The 20,685-nt window shown below is 40.7% G+C and overlaps 1 protein-coding gene across 2 annotated transcripts; it reads left to right on the top strand.

The window, feature by feature from the left end:
• Positions 1 to 744: 744 nt before the first annotated feature.
• LOC129810931 (disabled homolog 2-like) lies at positions 745 to 16,053 on the top strand. Of its 2 annotated transcripts, none has more exons than XM_055861940.1 (10): positions 745 to 1,039; positions 1,398 to 1,513; positions 3,390 to 3,535; positions 9,092 to 9,190; positions 10,208 to 10,339; positions 10,613 to 10,702; positions 10,865 to 10,912; positions 11,122 to 11,184; positions 11,364 to 11,433; positions 14,590 to 16,053. In XM_055861940.1, the coding sequence occupies exons 2-10, from the start codon at positions 1,417 to 1,419 to the stop codon at positions 14,964 to 14,966; spliced, it is 1,122 nt and encodes a 373-aa protein (XP_055717915.1). In that variant the 5' UTR covers positions 745 to 1,039; positions 1,398 to 1,416; the 3' UTR covers positions 14,967 to 16,053. The 2 variants fall into 2 exon arrangements, with proteins under 2 accessions (XP_055717915.1, XP_055717914.1); XM_055861939.1 differs by having other exon boundaries at positions 748 to 1,039; positions 14,569 to 16,053.
• Positions 16,054 to 20,685: the final 4,632 nt, after the last annotated feature.

Below are 20,685 nucleotides of genomic sequence, written 5' to 3'. Positions count from 1 at the left end.
GGTAGTGCTCCTCCTTGCACAAAGGCGGAGGTAGCGGTCCTGCTGCTGGGTTGTTGCCCTCTTACGGCCTCCTCCACGTCTCCTGATGTACTGGCCTGTCTCCTGGTAGCGCCTCCATGCTCTGGACACTACGCTGACAGACACAGCAAACCTTTTTGCCACAGCTCGCATTGATGTTTCCATCCTGGATGAGCTGCACTTCCTGAGCCACTTGTGTGGGTTGTAGACTCCGTCTCATGCTACCACTAGAGTGAAAGCACCGCCAGCATTCAAAAGTGACCAAAACATCAGCCAGGAAGCATAGGAACTGAGAAGTGGTCTGTGGTCACCACCTGCAGAACCACTCCTTTATTGGGGGTGTCTTGCTAATTGCCTATAATTTCCACCTTTTGTCTATTCCATTTGCACAACAGCATGTGAAATTTATTGTCAATCAGTGTTGCTTCCTAAGTGGACAGTTTGATTTCACAGAAGTGTGATTGACTTGGAGTTACATTGTGTTGTTTAAGTGTTCCCTTTATTTTTTTGAGCAGTGTATTATACATTTCTAAAAACCTTGTCATTATGGGATATTTTGTGTAGATTGCTGAGGAAGAAATTTAAGAATGAGGCTGTTATGTAACAAAATGTGGAAAAAGTCAAGGGGTCTGAATACTTTCTGAAGGCACTGTAAATGCTGTATACTCTGTGTATGAGTAGTATGGGAGATGGGCTTCAATATTCCAGTGTGTTTTTGAGCTGACCACCTGACATTTTCATTCTATTTAATATGTGGTAAGACTGGCTTAGCATTGCTACACCAGTTTAGCCCTTATGACTTTTCAATTGGTACTTCTTTCATTACTGATGTCAATATCACCTGAGAGATTATGTTGTTGGTGGGAATTACAGCAACTCAGTTGAAGCGTTCCAAAGTATTTTATTGCAACGCCAGCGGATGTTAATACATCACTAGCGAGGCATCTTTCTGACCTTTGGCTCCAAGACATTTCACACGGCTTTGAGGCTCGAGTCGAGAAAGGAACAACATCCTTAGCAGGTGAGATGTATGTCTTTCTCAAGGCTTGGACAGGGAGAAAGAGATTTACATTGTTAAATGACTAATGAAAAGTTTTTCCTTTAATGAGGTTTGTTGAAACGATCCTTCATGTATGTTTATATTGCAAATGTTCTAATTACTTATAAGTACAGCTATCTACTTTCAGCATTTACCTAGACTGAATTAATTTGCCCAATCTCTACTTTTTTGGCAATGTCCAGGTTTTGTTCTAAAAATGTGAATACCCCAGTACACCTAGCATTACGTGCAGCCTTCCACTGAATTACATATGATGTGTTTTTGAAGCAGATTGAGCTTTTCTCGTAATATCTCTATCCCCCATTACATTTCTAAACAGTTGCAAGCAGCACATCATTATGGAGACAGACCAAGAGGCTTGCAAGGCAGCTGCAAGCTGTCCAGCTCCAAGCCAAGGACCCGTCAAGACTGGCTGGCTGTCCTCCAACAAGAGGGGTAAGAGACTGTGTCCATTCTAAGTATCATGGGTCCCATCTACCACTGCTGAAATTAATCTAGTTTCTTCTGGAAAGTAATTTACCAGAGTAAATAGATGTTACGTTTTTTTCCTGAAATGTATTTTTCCATTACTTTTGGCAGTTAGCATGCATATTATTACTGAATATTACGTAATACTACTTGAATGCTTTACAAACTAGTAGGGTATTTATAAGAGGCTGATAGATGGCTCTTTAGATTAATAAACTGATAAATTACTGGTCTTTGAGGGTTCCTTTCCTTTCCGGGACACAGAGTTAAAATTAGTCCTGAACTAAAAAACTATCCGTGGAGATTCTAACCTGTGTCCCACAAACTGGCCCTGAATGTCTTAAAATCAACATCAAATCAAATTTTATTGGTCACATACACGTGATTAGCAGATGTTATTGCGGGTGTAGCGAAATGCTTGTGCTTCTAGCTCCGACAGTGCAGTAATATCTAACAAGTAATATCTAACAAATTACACAACATATACCCAATACCCACAAATCTAAGTAGCAATGAATTAAGACTATATACATATGGACGAGCGATGTCAGAGCGGAACGGACTAAGATACAGTAAAATAGTATAGAATACAGTATATACACATGAGATGAGTAATGCCAGATATGTAACATTAAGTAACTAAGATACCGTAGAATAGTATAGAATACAGTATATACATTTGAGATGAGTAATGCCAGATATGTAAACATAATTAAAGTGACTAGTGTGACTAGTTAAAGTGGCCAGTGATTTCTAGTCTATGCCTATAGGCAGCAGCCTCTAATGTGCTAGTGATGGCTGTTTAACAATCTGATGGCCTTGAGATAGAAGCTGTTTTTCAGTCTCTCGGTCCCAGCTTTGATGCACCTGTACTAACCTTGCTTTCTGAATGGTAGCGGGGTGAACAGTCAGTGGCTTGGGTGGTTGATGTCCTTGATGATCTTTTTGGATTTCCTGTGACATCGAGTGCTGTAGCTGATCTCATTGGGTGTTTCTGAATACAAAAACATTTGTTTAGGCAAACACACATGACTAGGAGAATCTTAGCCAAAATGTAAACATAAATGTTGTATTTACTACATTGTTTGTTATTCATAAACCTCAAAAATATGTTAAAAATTAACCAATACGAGCAAAGCTAATTTTTATTGAATTGTATAACTTTTGATGAGTTAGAATTTTGTGCTGCCATAAAATGCCAATTTTATCATTCTCAAAAAATGTGTACTTGCCAGTTCTATGCAACCAATGTTTTATAGAATCCTCAAGTCTTAGTAGAATATGGTAAAACGTTGCTAATTGGCTATATTGCTAAAGTTGTCTGTAATGAGATTTGAACACCCAACCTTTGGGTTGCAGCAACCCAGTTGCCAGACTTTCGAGTTATTTGTCTACCTATCCACCCTGACTAACCACCCTAATTTCATTTTTGCCTTATTAAGTATCCTTCTGTCTTATGCAACCATACCAAACGTAACTTATCAAACTAATTTGATTGTCCCGGATTGTCGTTTACTATGTTACATATAGTCTATGAGACCAGGCTGGTTAAAAATCCAACCTTTGTCACAAATACACTCTCTCTCACACCCATAAACAGGTAATTGCTATTCCAGGAAGCATGAAAATAAAACATTGACTACTAGGCTACAAGGATAGTCAGGAGCTCTCTCTTGGATGAGCCAAATGCTGCATCAGCATAGACCACTATAGTACTCACTGTCTGTAGGAGCAACCTCTAACTCCCTGACTGACTCATGCTGTGGTGGGTTAAGTCCAATGGCCCTGTGGTTAGTTCCACTGTCTTCCCCGTTATGCCTCATTTACTCCCTCATGTTCTCAGGCCCCCCAGTAACCAAGCCGCCATCTGATGGGACCTCTCGTTTCCAAGGAGACGGGGTTCGCTATAAGGCCAAGCTGATTGGCGTGGACTACGTCCCAGCGGCCCAGGGAGATAAGATGTGTTTGGACTCCATGATGAAACTCAAGGTAGAGCAGACTGTGGCAGACTATTTCTTGCTGTACATAGCCATTTCTTGAAAGTAGCGATGTTAGATATATCATCAATCACTAGAATGAGGAAGTTGTGTGGTCAGTTAGCGGCAGGTATCATATGAGGAAATGATGTCCTGTTCGTTTCCAAAAATATCTTCTCGACAGCTAGTCTTCCTGGGGTCCGACACATAATGAAAAAGACATCACAGACAAAAACATTTTACAATTTACATACATTTTAAAACATTCACATAGACATGAAAGACACACACACACACACGCACGCACGCACGCACGCACGCACGCACGCACACACACACACACACACACACACACACACACACACACACACACACACACACACATATATATATATATATATATATATATATATATATATATATACACTGCTCAAAAAAATAAAGGGAACACTTAAACAACACAATGTAACTCCAAGTCAATCACACTTCTGTGAAATCAAACTGTCCACTTAGGAAGCAACACTGATTGACAATACATTTCACATGCTGTTGTGCAAATGGAATAGACAAAAGGTGGAAATTATAGGCAATTAGCAAGACACCCCCAATAAAGGAATGGTTCTGCAGGTGGTGACCACAGACCACTTCTCAGTTCCTATACTTCCTGGCTGATGTTTTGGTCACTTTTGAATGCTGGCGGTGCTTTCACTCTAGTGGTAGCATGAGACAGAGTCTACAACCCACACAAGTGGCTCAGGTAGTGCAGTTCATCCAGGATGGCACATCAATGCGAGCTGTGGCAAAAAGGTTTGCTGTGTCTGTCAGCGTAGTGTCCAGAGCATGGAGGCGCTACCAGGAGACAGGCCAGTACATCAGGAGACGTGGAGGAGGCCGTAGGAGGGCAACAACCCAGCAGCAGGACCGCTACCTCCGCCTTTGTGCAAGGAGGTGCACTGCCAGAGCCCTGCAAAATGACCTTGAGCAGGCCACAGTGTGAAATTCCAGAAAATGATGTCATGGCTTTAGAAGCTTCTGATAGGCTAATTGACATCATTTGAGTCAATTGTAGGTGTACCTGTGGATATATTTCAAGGCCTACCTTCAAACTCAGTGCCTCTTTGCTTGACATCATGGGAAAATCAAAAGAAATCAGCCAAGACCTCAGAAAAGACAATGTAGACCTCCACAAGTCTGGTTCATCCTTGGGAGCAATTTCCAAACGCCTGAAGGTACCCCGTTCGTCTGTACATACAATAGTATGCAAGTATAAACACCATGGGACCACGCAGCCCTCATACCGCTCAGGAAGGAGACGCATTCTGTCTCCTAGAGATGAACGTACTTTGGTGGGAAAAGTGCACATCAGTCCCAGAACAAAAGCAAAGGACCTAGTGAAGATACTGGAGGAAACAGATACAAAACTATCTCTATCCACAGTAAAACGAGTCCTATATCGACATAACCTGAAAGCCTGCTCAGCAAGGAATCAAATCAAAATCAAATTTATTTATATAGCCCTTCTTACATCAGCTGATATCTCAAAGTGCTGTACAGAAACCCAGCCTAAAACCCCAAACAGCAAGCAATGCAGGTGTAGAAGCACGGTGGCTAGGAAAAACTCCCTAGAAAGACCAAAACCTAGGAAGAAACCTAGAGAGGAACCAGGCTATGAGGGGTGGCCAGTCCTCTTCTGGCTGTGCCGGGTGGAGATTATAACAGAACTGGAGTAATATGATCAAATTTCTTGGTTCTAGTCAGGATTCTAGCTGCCGTATTTAGCACTAACTGAAGTTTATTTTGTGCTTTATCCGGGTAGCCGGAAAGTAGAACATTGCAGTAGTCTAACCTAGAAGTAACAAATGCATGGATTAATTTTTCTGCATCATTTTTGGACAGAAAATTTCTGATTTTTGCAATGTTACGTAGATGGAAAAAAGCTGTCCTTGAAACAGTCTTGATATGTTCGTCAAAAGAGAGATCAGGGTCCAGAGTAACGCCGAGGTCCTTCACAGTTTTATTTGAGACGACTTTACAATCATCAAGATTAATTGTCAGATTCAACAGAAGATCTCTTTGTTTCTTGGGACCGAGTTTAAATGTAGAAAGTTTTCAGCCATCCACTTCCTTATGTCTGAAACACAGGCTTCTAGCGAGGGCAATTTTGGGGCTTCACCATGTTTCTTTAAAATGTACAGCTGTGTGTCATCCGCATAGCAGTGAAAGTTAATATTATGTTTTCGAATGACATCCCCAAGAGGTAAAATATATAGTGAAAACAATAGTGGTCCTAAAACAGAACCTTGAAGAACACCGAAATGTACAGGTGATTTGTCAGAGACAAACTGATATCTTTCCGACAGATAAGATCTAAACCAGGCCAGAACTTGTCCGTGTAGACCAATTTGGGTTTCCAGTCTCTCCAAAAGAATGTGGTGATCGATGGTATCAAAGGCAGCACTAAGGTCTAGTAGCACGAGGACAGATGCAGAGCCTCGGTCTGACGCCATTAAAAGGTCATTTACTACCTTCACAAGTGCAGTCTCAGTGCTATGATGGGGTCTAAAACCAGACTGAACCATTTCGTATACATTGTTTGTCTTCAGGAAGGCAGTGAGTTGCTGCGCAACAGCTTTTTCAATTTTTTTTGAGAGGAATGGAAGATTCGATATAGGCCGATAGTTTTTTATATTTTCCGGGTCAAGGTTTGGCTTTTTCAAGAGAGGCTTTATTACTGCCACTTTTAGTGAGTTTAGTAAACATCCGGTGGATAGAGAGCCGTTTATTATGTTCAACATAGGAGGGCCAAGCACATGAAGCAGCTCTTTCAGTAGTTTAGTTGGAATAGGATCCAGTATGCAGCTTGAAGGTTTAGAGGCCATGATTATTTTCATCAGTGTCAAGAGATCTAGTACTAAAACACTTAAGTGTCTCTCCCGATCCCAGGCCCTGGCAGAGCTGTGCAGATCCAGGACAGCTAAGCCCTGGAGGAATACGCAGATTTAAAGAGGAGTCCGTAATTTGCGTTCTAATGATCATGATCTTTTCCTCAAAGAAGTTCATGAATTTATTACTGCTGAAGTGAAAGCCATCCTCTCTTGGGGAATGCTGCTTTTTAGTTAGCTTTGCAACAGTATCAATTTTTTGGGGGGGTTTGTTCTTATTTTCCTCAATTAAGTTGGAAAAGTAGGATGATCGAGCAGCAGTGAGGGCTCTTCGATACTGCACGGTACTGTCTTTCCAAGCTAGTCGGAAGACTTCCAGTTTGGTGTGGCGCCATTTCCGTTCCAATTTTCTGGAAGCTTGTTTCAGAGCTCGGGTATTTTCTGTATACCAGGGAGCTAGTTTCTTATGACAAATGTTTTTCGTTTTTAGGGGTGCAACTGCATCTAGGGTATTGCGCAAGGTTAAATTGAGTTCCTCAGTTAGGTGGTTAACTGATTTTTGTCCTCTGACGTCCTTGGGTAGGCAGAAGGAGTCTGGAAGGGCATCAAGGAATTTTTGTGTTGTCTGAGAATTTATAGCACGACTTTTGATGCTCCTTGGTTCGGGTCTGAGCAGATTATTTGTTGCGATTGTAAACGTAATAAAATGGTGGTCCGATAGTCCAGGATTATGAGGAAAAACATTAAGATCTACAACCTTTATTCCATGGGACAAAACTAGGTCCAGAGTATGACTGTGGCAGTGAGTAGGTCCAGAGACATGTTGGACAAAACTCACGGAGTCGATGATGGCTCCGAAAACCTTTTGGAGTGGGTCTGTGGACTTCTCCATATGAATAAAATCACCAAAAAAAAAAAATTATAATCACCAAAAATTAGAAAATGATCTGCTATGACTACAAGGTCCGATAGGAATTCAGGGAACTCAGAGAGGAACGCTGTATATGGCCCAGGAGGCCTGTAAACAGTAGCTATAAAAAGTGATTGAGTAGGCTGCATGGATTTCATGACTAGAAGCTCAAAAGACGAAAACTTCATTATTTTTTTTGTAAATTGAAATTTGCTATCGTAAATGTTAGCAACACCTCCGCCTTTGCGGGATGCAGAGTGACTTGAGTGTCTCTCTTGATCCTAGGTCCTGGCAGAGTTGTGCAGACTCAGGACAGCTGAGCTTTGGAGGAATACGCAGATTTAAAGAGGAGTCCGTAATTTGCTTTCTAATGATCATGATCTTTTCCTCAAAGAAGTTCATGAATTTATTACTGCTGAAGTGAAATCCATCCTCACTTGGGGAATGCTGCTTTTTAGTTAGCCTTGCGACAGTATCAAAAATACATTTTGAATTGTTCTTATTTTCCTCGATTAAGTTGGAAAAATAAGATGATCGAGCAGCAGTGAGGGCTCTTTGATACTGCACGGTACTGTCTGAAGCCACTGCTCCAAAACTGCCATAAAAAAGCCAGCCTACGGTTTGCAACTGCACATGGGGACAAAGATCGTACTTCTTGGAGAAATGTCCTCTGGTCTGATGAAAGAAAAATGGAACTGTTTGGCCATAATGACGATCGTTATGTTTGGAGGATAAAGGGGGAGGATTGCAAGCCGAAGAACACCATCGCAACCGAGAAGCACAGGGATGGCAGCATCATGGTGTGGGGGTGCTTTGCTGCAAGAAGGACTAGCGCACTTCACAAAATAGATGGCTTCATGAGGAAGGACAATTATGTGGATATATTGAAGCAACATCTCAAGACATCAGTCAGGAAGTTAAAGCTTGGTCGCAAATGGGTCTTCCAAATGGACAATGACCCCAAGCACACTTCCAAAGTTGTGTCAAAAGGGGTTAAGAACAACAAAGTCAAGGTATTGGAGTGACCTCATCCTATAGAAAATGTGTGGGCAGAACTGAAAAAGTGTGTGCGAGCATGGATGCCTACAAACCTGACTCAGTTACACCAGCTCTGTCAGGAGGAATGGGCCAAAATTCCTCCAACTTATTTTTGGGCAGGTTGTGGAAGACTACCCAAAACGTTTGACCCAAGTTAAACAATTTAAAGGCAATGCTACCAAATACTAATTGAGTGTATGTAAACTTCTGACTCACTGGGAATGTGATGAAAGAAATAAAAGCTGAAATAAATCATTCTCTCATTCTCTTTTCACATTCTTAAAATAAAGTGGTGATCCTAACAGACCTAAGACAAAGAATTTTTTACAAGGATTAAATGTCAGGAATTGTGAAAAACTGAGTGTATATGTATTTGGCTAAGGTGTATGTAAATTTCTGACTTAAACTGTATATATATATAGAGCTAGTACCTAAGTCAGGTTTGTAGGCCTCCTTGCTCGCACACGCTTTTTCAGTTCTGCCCACACATTTTCTAAATTTACTTAAAAATTACTTGTGTCATGCACAAAGTAGATGTCATAACTGACTTGCCAAAACTATAGTTTGTTAACAAGACATTTGTGGAGTGGTTGAAAAACGAGTTTTAATGACTCCAACCTAAGTGTATGTAAACTTCCGACTTCAACTGTATATACACAACTAAAGGCATACCAATTTACAGTCACATTTTTCTCAATTGTGCGTGCGTGTTTGTGTTTGCATGTGGGTGTGAACACAGGGCCAGGAGGTGGCAGGCAGGAACCAGGGACGACACAAGCAGAGGGTGTGGCTGAAGGTGTCCATTACTGGTGTGAAAATCTTAGATGAGAGGACTGGGGTAAGTCAGTGCTGATACTGCAAGACTCCAGAAACTGTGATCTCGGCTCCCATGTGTAGTTTAATGCTTCAATGGTTCAACCCTTAGGTCTTCATCAGATCAGACCTAATCTTGCAGCCAGACGTATCTATAATGCATATATTTGTAAATCTGGCATCAGCACCTGAGATTTAGTTTGGACCAAACGAGGCATTGATTGCAGCCTGCTTTCTGATTTAAATGTGGTCTGTGTTGGATTTAGTAAAACATTATGATAATTTTTTTTCTTTTTTTAAATGACCCCAGACCTCGCTCGAACGTCTAAATCCTGATGTATGTCGAAATTATAATGGATATATATTTAGAAATAACTGCCCTTTTTTCCAGCACGCAAATGTATATTTATGAAAAATAAGTGGGAGGCCCACAGAAGATAGGATGGGAACACTATCCTGGTAAACTGAGAGGATGTAGGGGCACTAAACTAAGGACTTTAATGTCTCTTTTAGGCACAATAACATGAAGCAGGACATAATCATATCCTATCAGATTTAATTATGAGGAATGGGATTGAGTTCTGGGAAGATATATATATTTTTTAATGTAAAATTATGGACCTAATCCAGATTTGTTGGGGTATGTAATGCTGTTTGTAATGCTGTGGGCACATTGATATTATAGATAATATTAAGAACCATTTCAGAGAAATTGCTTTTTTTTCAATTGTATTATTTATTATATATCATGAAAAATGACCATGAGAGAAACCAGTCTTCTTCAATTTTGAGGTACAGCATATCAATAATAATGTTTGAAAATGACAGATATCCCCAAATCCTGACCTTCAAATGGCTACCTTGTCCTTTTCTCTTGAATGAACTAGTACATTCTTAGGATGACAGAGGGCCATATTCGAACACTAACCTTAGCCTTCTTTACACGGATATAACCACTTTTGCAGACGACATGATGTTTACATCGCTGACTGTCTGGCTGTTATATCCATTCCACTGTCATCCCATTGTGTTCACAATATAGGTTGTGGAGTATGACCACGAGAGGGGGAAAATAAACTCCCTGACAAAGGATGAGTCAGACCCTAGAGCCCTCTCCTACATCTACGATCATGAAGGCACCTACACTCTGTTCTACATCAAGATGGCCAATTTGGTAAGGGGTTTTGATCTGATCCAAAGATCCAGAGATGATCCATAACCGCAGTAAATACATATCTTCTTAGTACAGTATATTAATTATGAGTATGTCTTTTGGACATGCACCATAATTCTGTCTGGAATTCAATCATTTGCAGGATTTATAGAAGATTTCAACTCTGCACTTTCAGATGTGTTTAATTTGTACAGCAGTGCAATGACTGAATTCTTGGCTAAAATCCTATATCAAATCAGAAGTGTAATTGACTTTTGGTTTCTTGTGGAACAGGCTGACCCTGTCCTTGATGATATCAAAGAAGTCTGCCAAAGCCCAGTAGCACAGGAGGACCAAGTCATAAAGGTCAATAAACCAGTAGAGGTGAGGATAAAATACACTTACTGTTGTCCAAAGGTTTGTATCGGCAATTTTTCTGCTAACCATTTTAGGGATGTCCTGGTATATATACATATGTAGTCTCTATAATGACTAGGGTGCCTTTTGATAACAATACCTTGCTTCTCAATTATTATGTGTCTCTAGAATGCTGTCGCCTTGCTGCTTCTTGATGAGAATATAGCTTCTCCAAAGGTAAGGAGAGCGAGTAACTGCAGAAGGCCTTTTCCTAATATGGAACAAACCAATGTTGTAGTTTTTGTATGGTAAAACCAAGTTAGATAGATTGAGAAATAATATTATTGCATACTCAAATATTCTAGCTACTGTACATCATCTCAATTGCCAACATGAGATATAAAATTAGATCATCTTTGGACATAATGTTAACTTCTCATTTGAAGGGCCTGGATGACTTGGAAATGTTCAATTCCATGCCTAACTCTCCGTCAGGGCAACCAAAGCAGGTAATGGACACATTTGATGGTCTTTTATCATCTTTAACAATTTATATGGTTTTATATGGTAGGCCTAGGCAAACCCAGCAGTCATTAACTTTCAGCAGGTTGCAGACTTGTTCTTTGTGAATGTTCCATTGAGCAGCGATGACTGAATCCTGTCTACTTGTTGTGGTTTGTTCCCACAGATCTCATCCAGGGACGAGCTGAGGGACATCTTCTCTTTCCCCAGTCAAAACTCTGACATGAATCAACCAGGTGAGTTATTACCCAGCAAACATATCATGGTTCCCTATACTTTCTCAGAATGTTAACGCTTCAAAATGATACAAGTGGTAAGCTAAAAAAACTTCCCAGATGATAGAGGTTTCCAAATATGTTTCCATTACATCACTAATATGTCACCTTTGATATACAGAAAATGCAATGAAGGGGCAAATCTGATAAGGATTCTAGTTTTTTAAAGAACTTTCATGGGATATTCTAATGATAACATTTGCTGCCTGAGGGCCATGTTGGGACTCAACCTGGTCTCAGAACATTTCGTATTATTCTGTACATAAATCCGAGATATACATTTAGTATGATCAAATCAAATCAAATCAAGTTTATTTTATATAGCCCTTCTTACATCAGCTAATATCTCGAAGTGCTGTACAGAAACCCAGCCTAAAACCCCAAACAGCAAGCAATGCAGGTGTAGAAGCACGGCGGCTAGGAAAAACTCCCTAGAAAGGCCAAAACCTAGGAAGAAACCTAGAGAGGAACCAGGCTATGAGGGGTGGCCAGTCCTCTTCTGGCTGTGCCGGGTGGAGATTATAACAGAACATGGCCAAGATGTTCAAATGTTCATAAATGACCAGCATGGTCAAATAATAATCAGGAGTAAATGTCAGTTGGCTTTTCATAGCCGATCATTAAGAGTATCTCTACCGCTCCTGCGGTCTGGTCTCTAGAGAGTTGAAAACAACAGGTCTGGGACAGGTAGCACGTCCGGTGGACAGGTCAGGGTTCCATAGCCGCAGGCAGAACAGTTGAAACTGGAACAGCAGCAAGGCCAGGTGGACTGGGGACAGCAAGGAGTGATCATGCCCGGTAGTCCTGACGCATGGTCCTAGGGCCCAGGTCCTCCGAGAGAGAGAAAGAAGGAGAGAATTAGAGAGAGCATACTTAAATTCACACAGGACACCGGATAAGACAGGAGAAGTACTCCAGATATAACAAACTGACCCTAGCCCCCCGACACATAAACTACTGCAGCATAAATACTGGAGGCTGAGACAGGAGGGGTCAGGAGACACTGTGGCCCCATCCGATGATACCCCCGGACAGGGCCAAACAGGAAGGATATAACCCCACCCAATTTGCCAAAGCACAGCCCCCACACCACTAGAGGGATATCTTCAACCACCAACTTACCATCCTGAGACAAGGCCGAGTATAGCCCACAAAGATCTCCACCACAGCACAAACCAAGGGGGGGGGGGGCGCCAACCCAGACAGGAAGATCACGTCAGTAACTCAACCCACTCAAGTGACGCACCCCTCCTAAGGACGGCATGAAAGAGCACCAGTAAGCCAGTGACTCAGCCCCTGTAATAGGGTTAGAGGCAGAGAATCCCAGTGGAGAGAGGGGAACCGGCCAGGCAGAGACAGCAAGGGCGGTTCGTTGCCCCAGAGCCTTTCCGTTCACCTTCACACTCCTGGGCCAGACTACACTCAATCATATGACCTACTGAAGAGATAAGTCTTCAGTAAAGACTTAATGGTTGAGACTGAGTCTGCGTCTCTCACATGGGTAGGCAGACTATTCCATAAAAATGGAGATCTATAGGAGAATGCCCTGCCATGATATGTTATGTTTCGTATGGTATGTATTAATTTGTTTATGTCCATCAACCATTTCATATGATATGTTAGGAATTACAATTCGCATTATATGTTAACATTTAGAAAAACGTACAATATGTTACAAATTAGCAAAGCGTACTATATGTTACTCACTTGCAAAACGTATGATATGTTACGAATTCTAGCTAGGTGCTAGGTGGCCAACGTTAGCTAGCTGGCTAACGTTAGCTAGGCTAGGGGTTAAGGTTAAGTTTAGGAGTTTAGTTAAAGGGTTAAGGTTAGGGGAAGGGTTAGCTAAAGGGATTAGGATTAGGATTAGCTAACATGCTAAGCAGTGGTGGAAAAAGTACCCAATTGTCATACTTGAGTAAAAGTAAAGACACCTTAATAGAAAATGACTCAAGTGAAAGTGAAAGTCGCCCAGTAAAATAGTACTTGAGTACTATTTTGGTTTTACATATAGTTAAGTATCAAAAGTAAAAGTATAAATATTTTAAATTCCTTATATTAAGAAAACCAGACAGCACTATTTTCTTGTTTTTTAAATTAACAGATAGCCAGTGGCACACTCCAACACTCAGACATAATTTACAAATTAAGCATGTGTGTTTAGTGAGTCCACCAGATCAGAGGCTGTATGGATGACCAGGGATGTTCTCTTGATAAGCGGGTGAATTTGATCATTTTCCTGTCCTGCTAAGCATTCAAAATGTAACGAATACTTTTGGGTGTCAGGGAAAATGTATGGAGTAAAAAATACATTATTTTCTTTAGGAATGTAGTAAAGTAAAATTTGTCAAAAATATAAATAGTAAAGTACAGATATTAAAAAAAACTACTTAAGTAGTTTACTGAAGTACTTTACACCACTGATGCTAAGCAATTGCAAAGTAGCTAAAAAGTAGTAAGTGTTTGAAAAGTTTCTAATTTTCTAATTATCTAACATTGTCTGTGATGAGATTCGAACTCCCAACCTTTGAGTTACTAGATGTTCGCCCACCCACCCATCCACCCCAACCAACCAACCACCCACCCACCCTACTTTCGCTTTTGTCTTAAGTAACCATCTGTCTTATGTAACTATACCAAACGTAACATATCATACAAACTTTATTATCCCGGATTTACATCTACTATGTTATGTCTTGTCTATGAGACCAGGCTGTGGGACTACACCGCAACATTACCTAAATTCAAGGAATGTTGACTGTTTGCTGGGTAGTAACATTGGAATAATAAAAGTCACATCATTGGCATTGTAACATGGCTTCATTTCAACCCTTGACTCATTAAGAATTTAGGCAGAATTCGAGATGTAAATATCCATCCAGACCACCGCCACTAAACAACCTGCTTCTCTGACATACATGTTTTAAGCTATGTCCACATTGTAAGCGGGCAATAATTACATTCTAGTTCATATGCCCAGTGCAATAATAGACTCCAATCCTATTTTTTGAACCGGAAAGTGTAGCGTGGACATAGCTAGCATCACAAGGAGAAGGCTTTGCCACTTTTAATATACCTTCTGATTTCTTCAAGGATCTCCACAGTCTCTGTCAGTTCCTCAGATATTTCCCACCGTCCCTGGTCAGCCGATCGCTGTTGCATCATTCATCTCACCTCCTGTTTCAATACCTTGGTGTCAGCAAGGGCCCCTCCCAACTCTCTCACCCAGTTTAAATGGATCCTGGGGGGCTCCGGCCCCCTGGCCTTCCCAGCCCAACATGACTGGATGGATCCCGGGGCCGGGTGGCATGATGCCCTATGGAGGCCCCCAGCTGCAGGGGTACGGAGTGAACCCACAGCCAGGGGTTATGTGGGGTCAGAACACAATGAGCTTTCCCACCTCTGCCCCAAACTACACACCCTACAGGGCAGAGGGACTCCAGCAGCAGCCCGGCTCTCCTACCACCAACAACAAACCAGCCCAAGGATGAACTGGCTTAGAGAGCCAATGAAATGTCCTTGTTGTCTTCATGTCTGTATGCTTGGCATTGTCAGGGTCGGATTACAGAACGGGCACGCAGGGCACGACCTTCTATGCCCCCTGAAGTTCGGGGTTCCCCAGATAGCATATTATAGCAAAATGTGTAGAATTACAGAAAATGTGCTTTAAAACTGCAACCTTTTCTCTCAGCCTCATGGCAAAATGTGAGCAATAGCATGAGATGAGCTATAAAACAGAACATTCTTCTCTCTGACCTATGGCAAAAAGTGTAGAATTGCAGGAAATTAACTTTACAACTGCAAGATTTTCTCATAGCCTCATAACACAAGGTATAGAAAGAATAGCATTATAAAACTACACATTTTTTAAGGAAGTTAGCAGTTTTCCTATGAAAAAAAATCTGGATGCCCCAAATGCAGTAGTCCGGCCCTGTGCATTGTCTTTCTAGTACTTAGTAGTGCCTTTTCCATATGTATGTATTCCGTATTCCATTCCGTATGTATGAATCTGTTTACTAGGGTGCAGTTCTACATTGCTTTTGATAATGTACATTTGTGAATTTGAGCTCAACGGCAATTATATCTGTAGATTGTTCAGTAGACTTTACTTTTTTTGACAGAATCATTTAGATGAAGAAGTAAGACAAATTACATTCAAATGCTGTAATTTTGGAGGGATCTCACAGAGCTGAACTTGTTTACAATTCTGAGAATTCACATGAAAGACAAATTTGACATTCTTTTTAAATGTATTTTCTCCGTCTAGGTAAACAAGATAACATGGTTATGTTTGTGTTCTGGAAAGTGAATTCCATGCATGCTGTGGATCTCATGATGGGATGAGTGTTTATAAATCATGTTTCGTAGATATTTAAATCAAGTAATGAGGGTCGAATAGATTTATGATTATTTCAGCTCCATTTTGCATTAAATGGTATTAGGCCTACTGATAATGTTGAAAAAAGTACTCGTTTTTCAAGAGGAACATACACTTTGTAATGGTAATCATATCAAAAGACGGTCATGGAAATAAATTGTGTCATGGATTTCATAATAAAAATGAATATCTTACGGTAATTTAGCCTACAGATTCATCATCTTATGATCTAAATGAACTCTTCCAGTAGCCTTTTTGTCAACCCCATCTATTTCCTGATTTAGCATTGGGGATATCCATTGAGTAACCAACGGAACAATATAGCGCAGCATCTTTGAATGGCACCCAAAATACGAGTTCAACATGGACCACCTCATTTTAATCTAAATTGGAGTGAAACTTCACACGGACAAAGATGGTAAGATATCACTTAAACATTGATGAAAATATATAGAAAAAACATGCGAAATATGAATACTATTGAACAATACTAGATTAATACTATTGGACAGCCTATGCATAGGCTATAATAAAATTGGGATATACATTTGCTGCAGCGCATTAAAGCTACGTTTACACAGGCAGACCCAATTCTGATCTTAGCCCAATTATAGGCCATTGGTCAAAATACCAATTAGTAGAAAAATATAACAATTTGGCTGCCTGTTTAAACGCAGCCTCTGTAGCGCATATTCGCACTTTCTCTGTAACCCGTTACGGTTTCATGTTTATTCCTATTATCGCGCTTCTAATAATACCTTCTTGAGATGGGTTTTCGATGTCATGGCATCCATAAACCACGTTCAACTTTAAATATTTACATAACATCTATCTCTGTATGCCAGGGGTCGCCAACTGTTAGGACACGATCGACTGGTTGATCTCCAAGGCATTCTTAGTAAATCACCGAACATTTCTGTAAAAAACAACGATAAAGCCTTTTTTTATTGGTTTCGCGCTTTTGGAGTTACGTGTACTTTGTTCAGCATCAGCCCTAGCTCCGGGAAGGCAAGGTGTTCCCATTTTGATCCATTTCATGTGTCTGAAGGTAGAACTCCGCCTACCCGGCAGAGCCCAGAGAGCAAATCAAGTGCAACTCTAGACCTACCGCTGGCCAATCAGATAGCTCAGATCACCGTCTGCACAGTTTCCTCGAGTCATAGACTGTAAATATAAGCCTCGAACGCACAGCAAAGCTGATACAGTGAGATTTCAAAACGTGTAAAACCATGACAAGAGAGAGACTCACCGAATACAACAAAGAGCTGCTGTTTTTATGAGTAAGTTTTGGTTTAAGTTGTTATTCAGCACTGTCAACTTTGTTCAACACTTGTATAAGTCATCAAATGTACTGCAGCTACAATGAATGACTATAGCAAAGTGAGTGAGCCTCACCGCTGCGCCCTCCCTTCAGAATGACCATCAGATGCAGGCCATCAGTCCATAAAAAAAACTATTATTATGCTCACTTGGATGTGCCTCACAATTAATACAACAAAATATATTTTACCGATGTGATCATAGACCTACAAATTATTAAATATAATTTAAAATGGTCTGAGAAGAACATCATTGGCAGGACAATTCAAGTGATAATGTATTGGCATTGGCAATTTTAACTTGTATATCTTGGTGGGGCAAAAGCAATTCTTTAAAGGGGGGGGGGGGGGGGGCTGCATGCCAGCAAAGCCACAACACAACAATAAAAAAATACTGACAAGACAATTGAGATGTACAAACTATGGTATAAAGGGACTACGAGAAGATAAGAGGCAATCCGTAATTTCGATTAAGACATTAATGAGCGAGCTACAACGGACGTAGTCAATATAACTATTTATTCAGCACTTTTGAAATTTGAATTCAGAACTTGGGCCGTTCTTACATATTCTCCCTGTACACCAAGTCAGAACCGTAGGATAAATAATGTGGGCATATAAGCAGACAATGAAAGCTCTTACAATATTCGATGATGACATTTCTCTAAAAGAGGCTATAGGCTACATGTGCACCACCAAGTCAGAACAGTAGGGGGAAAGTGACTAAATTATTAGGGTGAGGCACATGGGCTACTAACAGTTTACTACACAACATACACTTAGTATGAATTTCTTAGCTACAGTATACATACAGTTGAAGTCGGAAGTTTACATACACTTAGGTTGGAGTCATTAATACTCGTTTTTCAACCACTCCACAAATTTCTTGTTAACAAACTATAGTTTTGGCAAGTCGGTTAGGACATCTACTTTGTGCATGACAAGTCATTTTTCCAACAATTGTTTACAGACAGATTATTTCACTTATAACTCACTGTATCACAATTCCAATGGGTCAGAAGTTTACATACACTAAGTTGACTGTGCCTTTAAACAGCTTGGAAAATTCCAGAAAATTATGTCATGGCTTTAGAGGCTTCTGATAGGCTAACACATAATTTGAGTCAATTGGAGGTGTACCTGTGGATGTATTTCAAGGCCTACCTTCAAACTCATCTGTACAAACAATAGTACGCAAGTATAAACACCATGGGACCATGCAGCCGTCATACCGCTCAGGAAGGAGACGTGTTCTGTCTCAGAGAGATGAACGTACTTTGGTGCGAAAAGTGCAAATCAATCCCAGAACAACAGCAAAGGACCTTGTGAAGATGCTGGAGGAAACAGGTACAAAAGTATCTATATCCACAGTAAAACGAGTCCTATATCGACATAACCTGAACGGCTGCTCAGCAAGGAAGAAGCCACTGCTCCAAAACTGCCATAAAAAGTCAGACTACGGTTTGCAACTGCACATGGGGACAAAGATCGTACTTTTTAGGGAAATGTCCTCTGGTCTAATGAAAGAAAAATAAAACTGTTTGGACATAATGACCATCGTTATGTTTGGAGGATAAAAGGGGAGGCTTGCAAGCCGAAGAACACAATCCCAACCGTGAAGCATGGGGGTGGCAGCATCATGTTGTGGGGATGCTTTGCTGCAGGAGGGACTGGTGCACTTCACAAAATAAATGGCATCATCAGGAAGGGAAATTATGTGGATATATTGACGCAACATCTCATGACATCAGTCAGGAAGATAAAGCTTGGTCGCAAATGGGTCTTCCAAATGAACAATGACTCCATGCATACTTCCAAAGTTGTGGCAAAATGGGTTAAGGACAACAAAGTCAAAGTATTGGAGTGGCCATCACAAAGACCTGACCTCAAACCTATAGACAATTTGTGGGCAGAACTGAAAAAGTGTGTGCGAGCAAGGAGGCCTACAAACCTGACTCAGTTACACCAGCTCTGTTAGGAGGAATGGGCCAAAATTCATCCAACTTATTGTGGGACAGTTGTGGAAGACTAACCAAAACGTTTGACCCAAGTTAAACAATTTAAAGGCAATGCTACCAAATACTAATTGAGTGTATGTAAACTTCTGACCTCCTGGGAATGTAATGAAAGAAATAAAAGCTGAAATAAATCATAATCTCTTCTATAATTCTGACCTTTCACATTCTTAAAATAAAGTGGTGATCCTAACTGACCTAAGACAGGGAATTTTTACTAGGATTAAATGTCAGGAAGTGTGAAAAACTGAGTTTAAATGTATTTGGCTAACGTGTATGTAAACTTCCGACTTCAACTGTATCTCCCTGGCATATTACATAATTTATGCAGCAGCATAGAAGACAATTTTGGACTCACCTTGTGCCCACTTGAACAGGAAGGTGGCGCGGCGGTCCTTGTGGGCAAATTTTGTCATCAGACTTTCTCATCAAAGTCTGACATTCTCGAGATTTATGGTGCTTTCAAGACAGGTGAGAATGGACCACACACCCACTCCACTGAATAGCAGTCTAGTGATTGCTTTGTAACGCTTGGAGTTAGCCACTGATTCCTTCCAAAGCACTCATTGTTAAATTTGCGATTTCCAACTTGTTGTGTGATTTTATGTCCAATGGCCGATGAGCACCACTACGTTTTCTCTATAATTTCTCTTCATATGACAAGGATTGAAAAGGATTTGTCGACGTGATTCGGTGTAGAGGGTCCACCTGATGACTGCTTGTCTAACTTGTTAGCTAAGATTTTGAAAGTATGATGTTGACATGATCGGTCCAATCAAAGCTATGGTAGCTATAACGTGATTTGACGTCATTTTATCTGTGGCCAATGACTTTGAGCCTTCTTGGATGGGCATTTCTAATGTAACTCTATGGTAGGACCCAAGGTGCTTGAATTTTCGAGCTCTCCCCGTAGATTCTGCGGTGACGTAGAGTCCCAATGAGTGACAGAACACTGAGCCAATCACGGTGCAACTAGAGAACATTACCAACCCCTACGCGCTGTATTTTCCGCTAGCTGCCCCACCACCACAGAAAGCACTGAGCTAGGCTTAAACACCTGCATTTTGGAGCTGACTTACTCAAGAAAGCAATGCAGCTTTATTAACTCAATTATTATTTTTTACATTGTTTGCAAACTGATGTGGCACGTATTAATGCCAAAAATAACATGCAAAAACTGCAAAAGAAAATGTTTTTTCACTGTTATTGTTTTATTTTTGGAGCTAAACAGGTGGGGCTCAAAACAGGTGGGGTATTGCCCTGAATGATGGGTCGCCACTGTGTATTGGGCATAAACCTCATTGCTACAGAATTGTTTTTAATTGGTTAATGTTGCATAGGCTTAGTTTCATGTTTGAAAGAAATCTGAGTGGTAGATCTCTGCTTGCATTTTGACTTAGGATCTTGACTCAGAAAAGGTTGGTGACCACTGCTGTACGGTAAAGACAAAGAGTGACTTTCACATGCTGCCTACTCTGCGATACAATCATCACTTGTT

Source organism: Salvelinus fontinalis, chromosome 14, assembly GCF_029448725.1.
Source record: "Salvelinus fontinalis isolate EN_2023a chromosome 14, ASM2944872v1, whole genome shotgun sequence".
In the NCBI taxonomy this organism is placed as follows: domain Eukaryota; kingdom Metazoa; phylum Chordata; class Actinopteri; order Salmoniformes; family Salmonidae; genus Salvelinus; species Salvelinus fontinalis.
The sequence above is the reverse complement of the archived record's forward strand: the minus strand, read 5'-3'. Positions and strand labels throughout refer to the sequence as shown.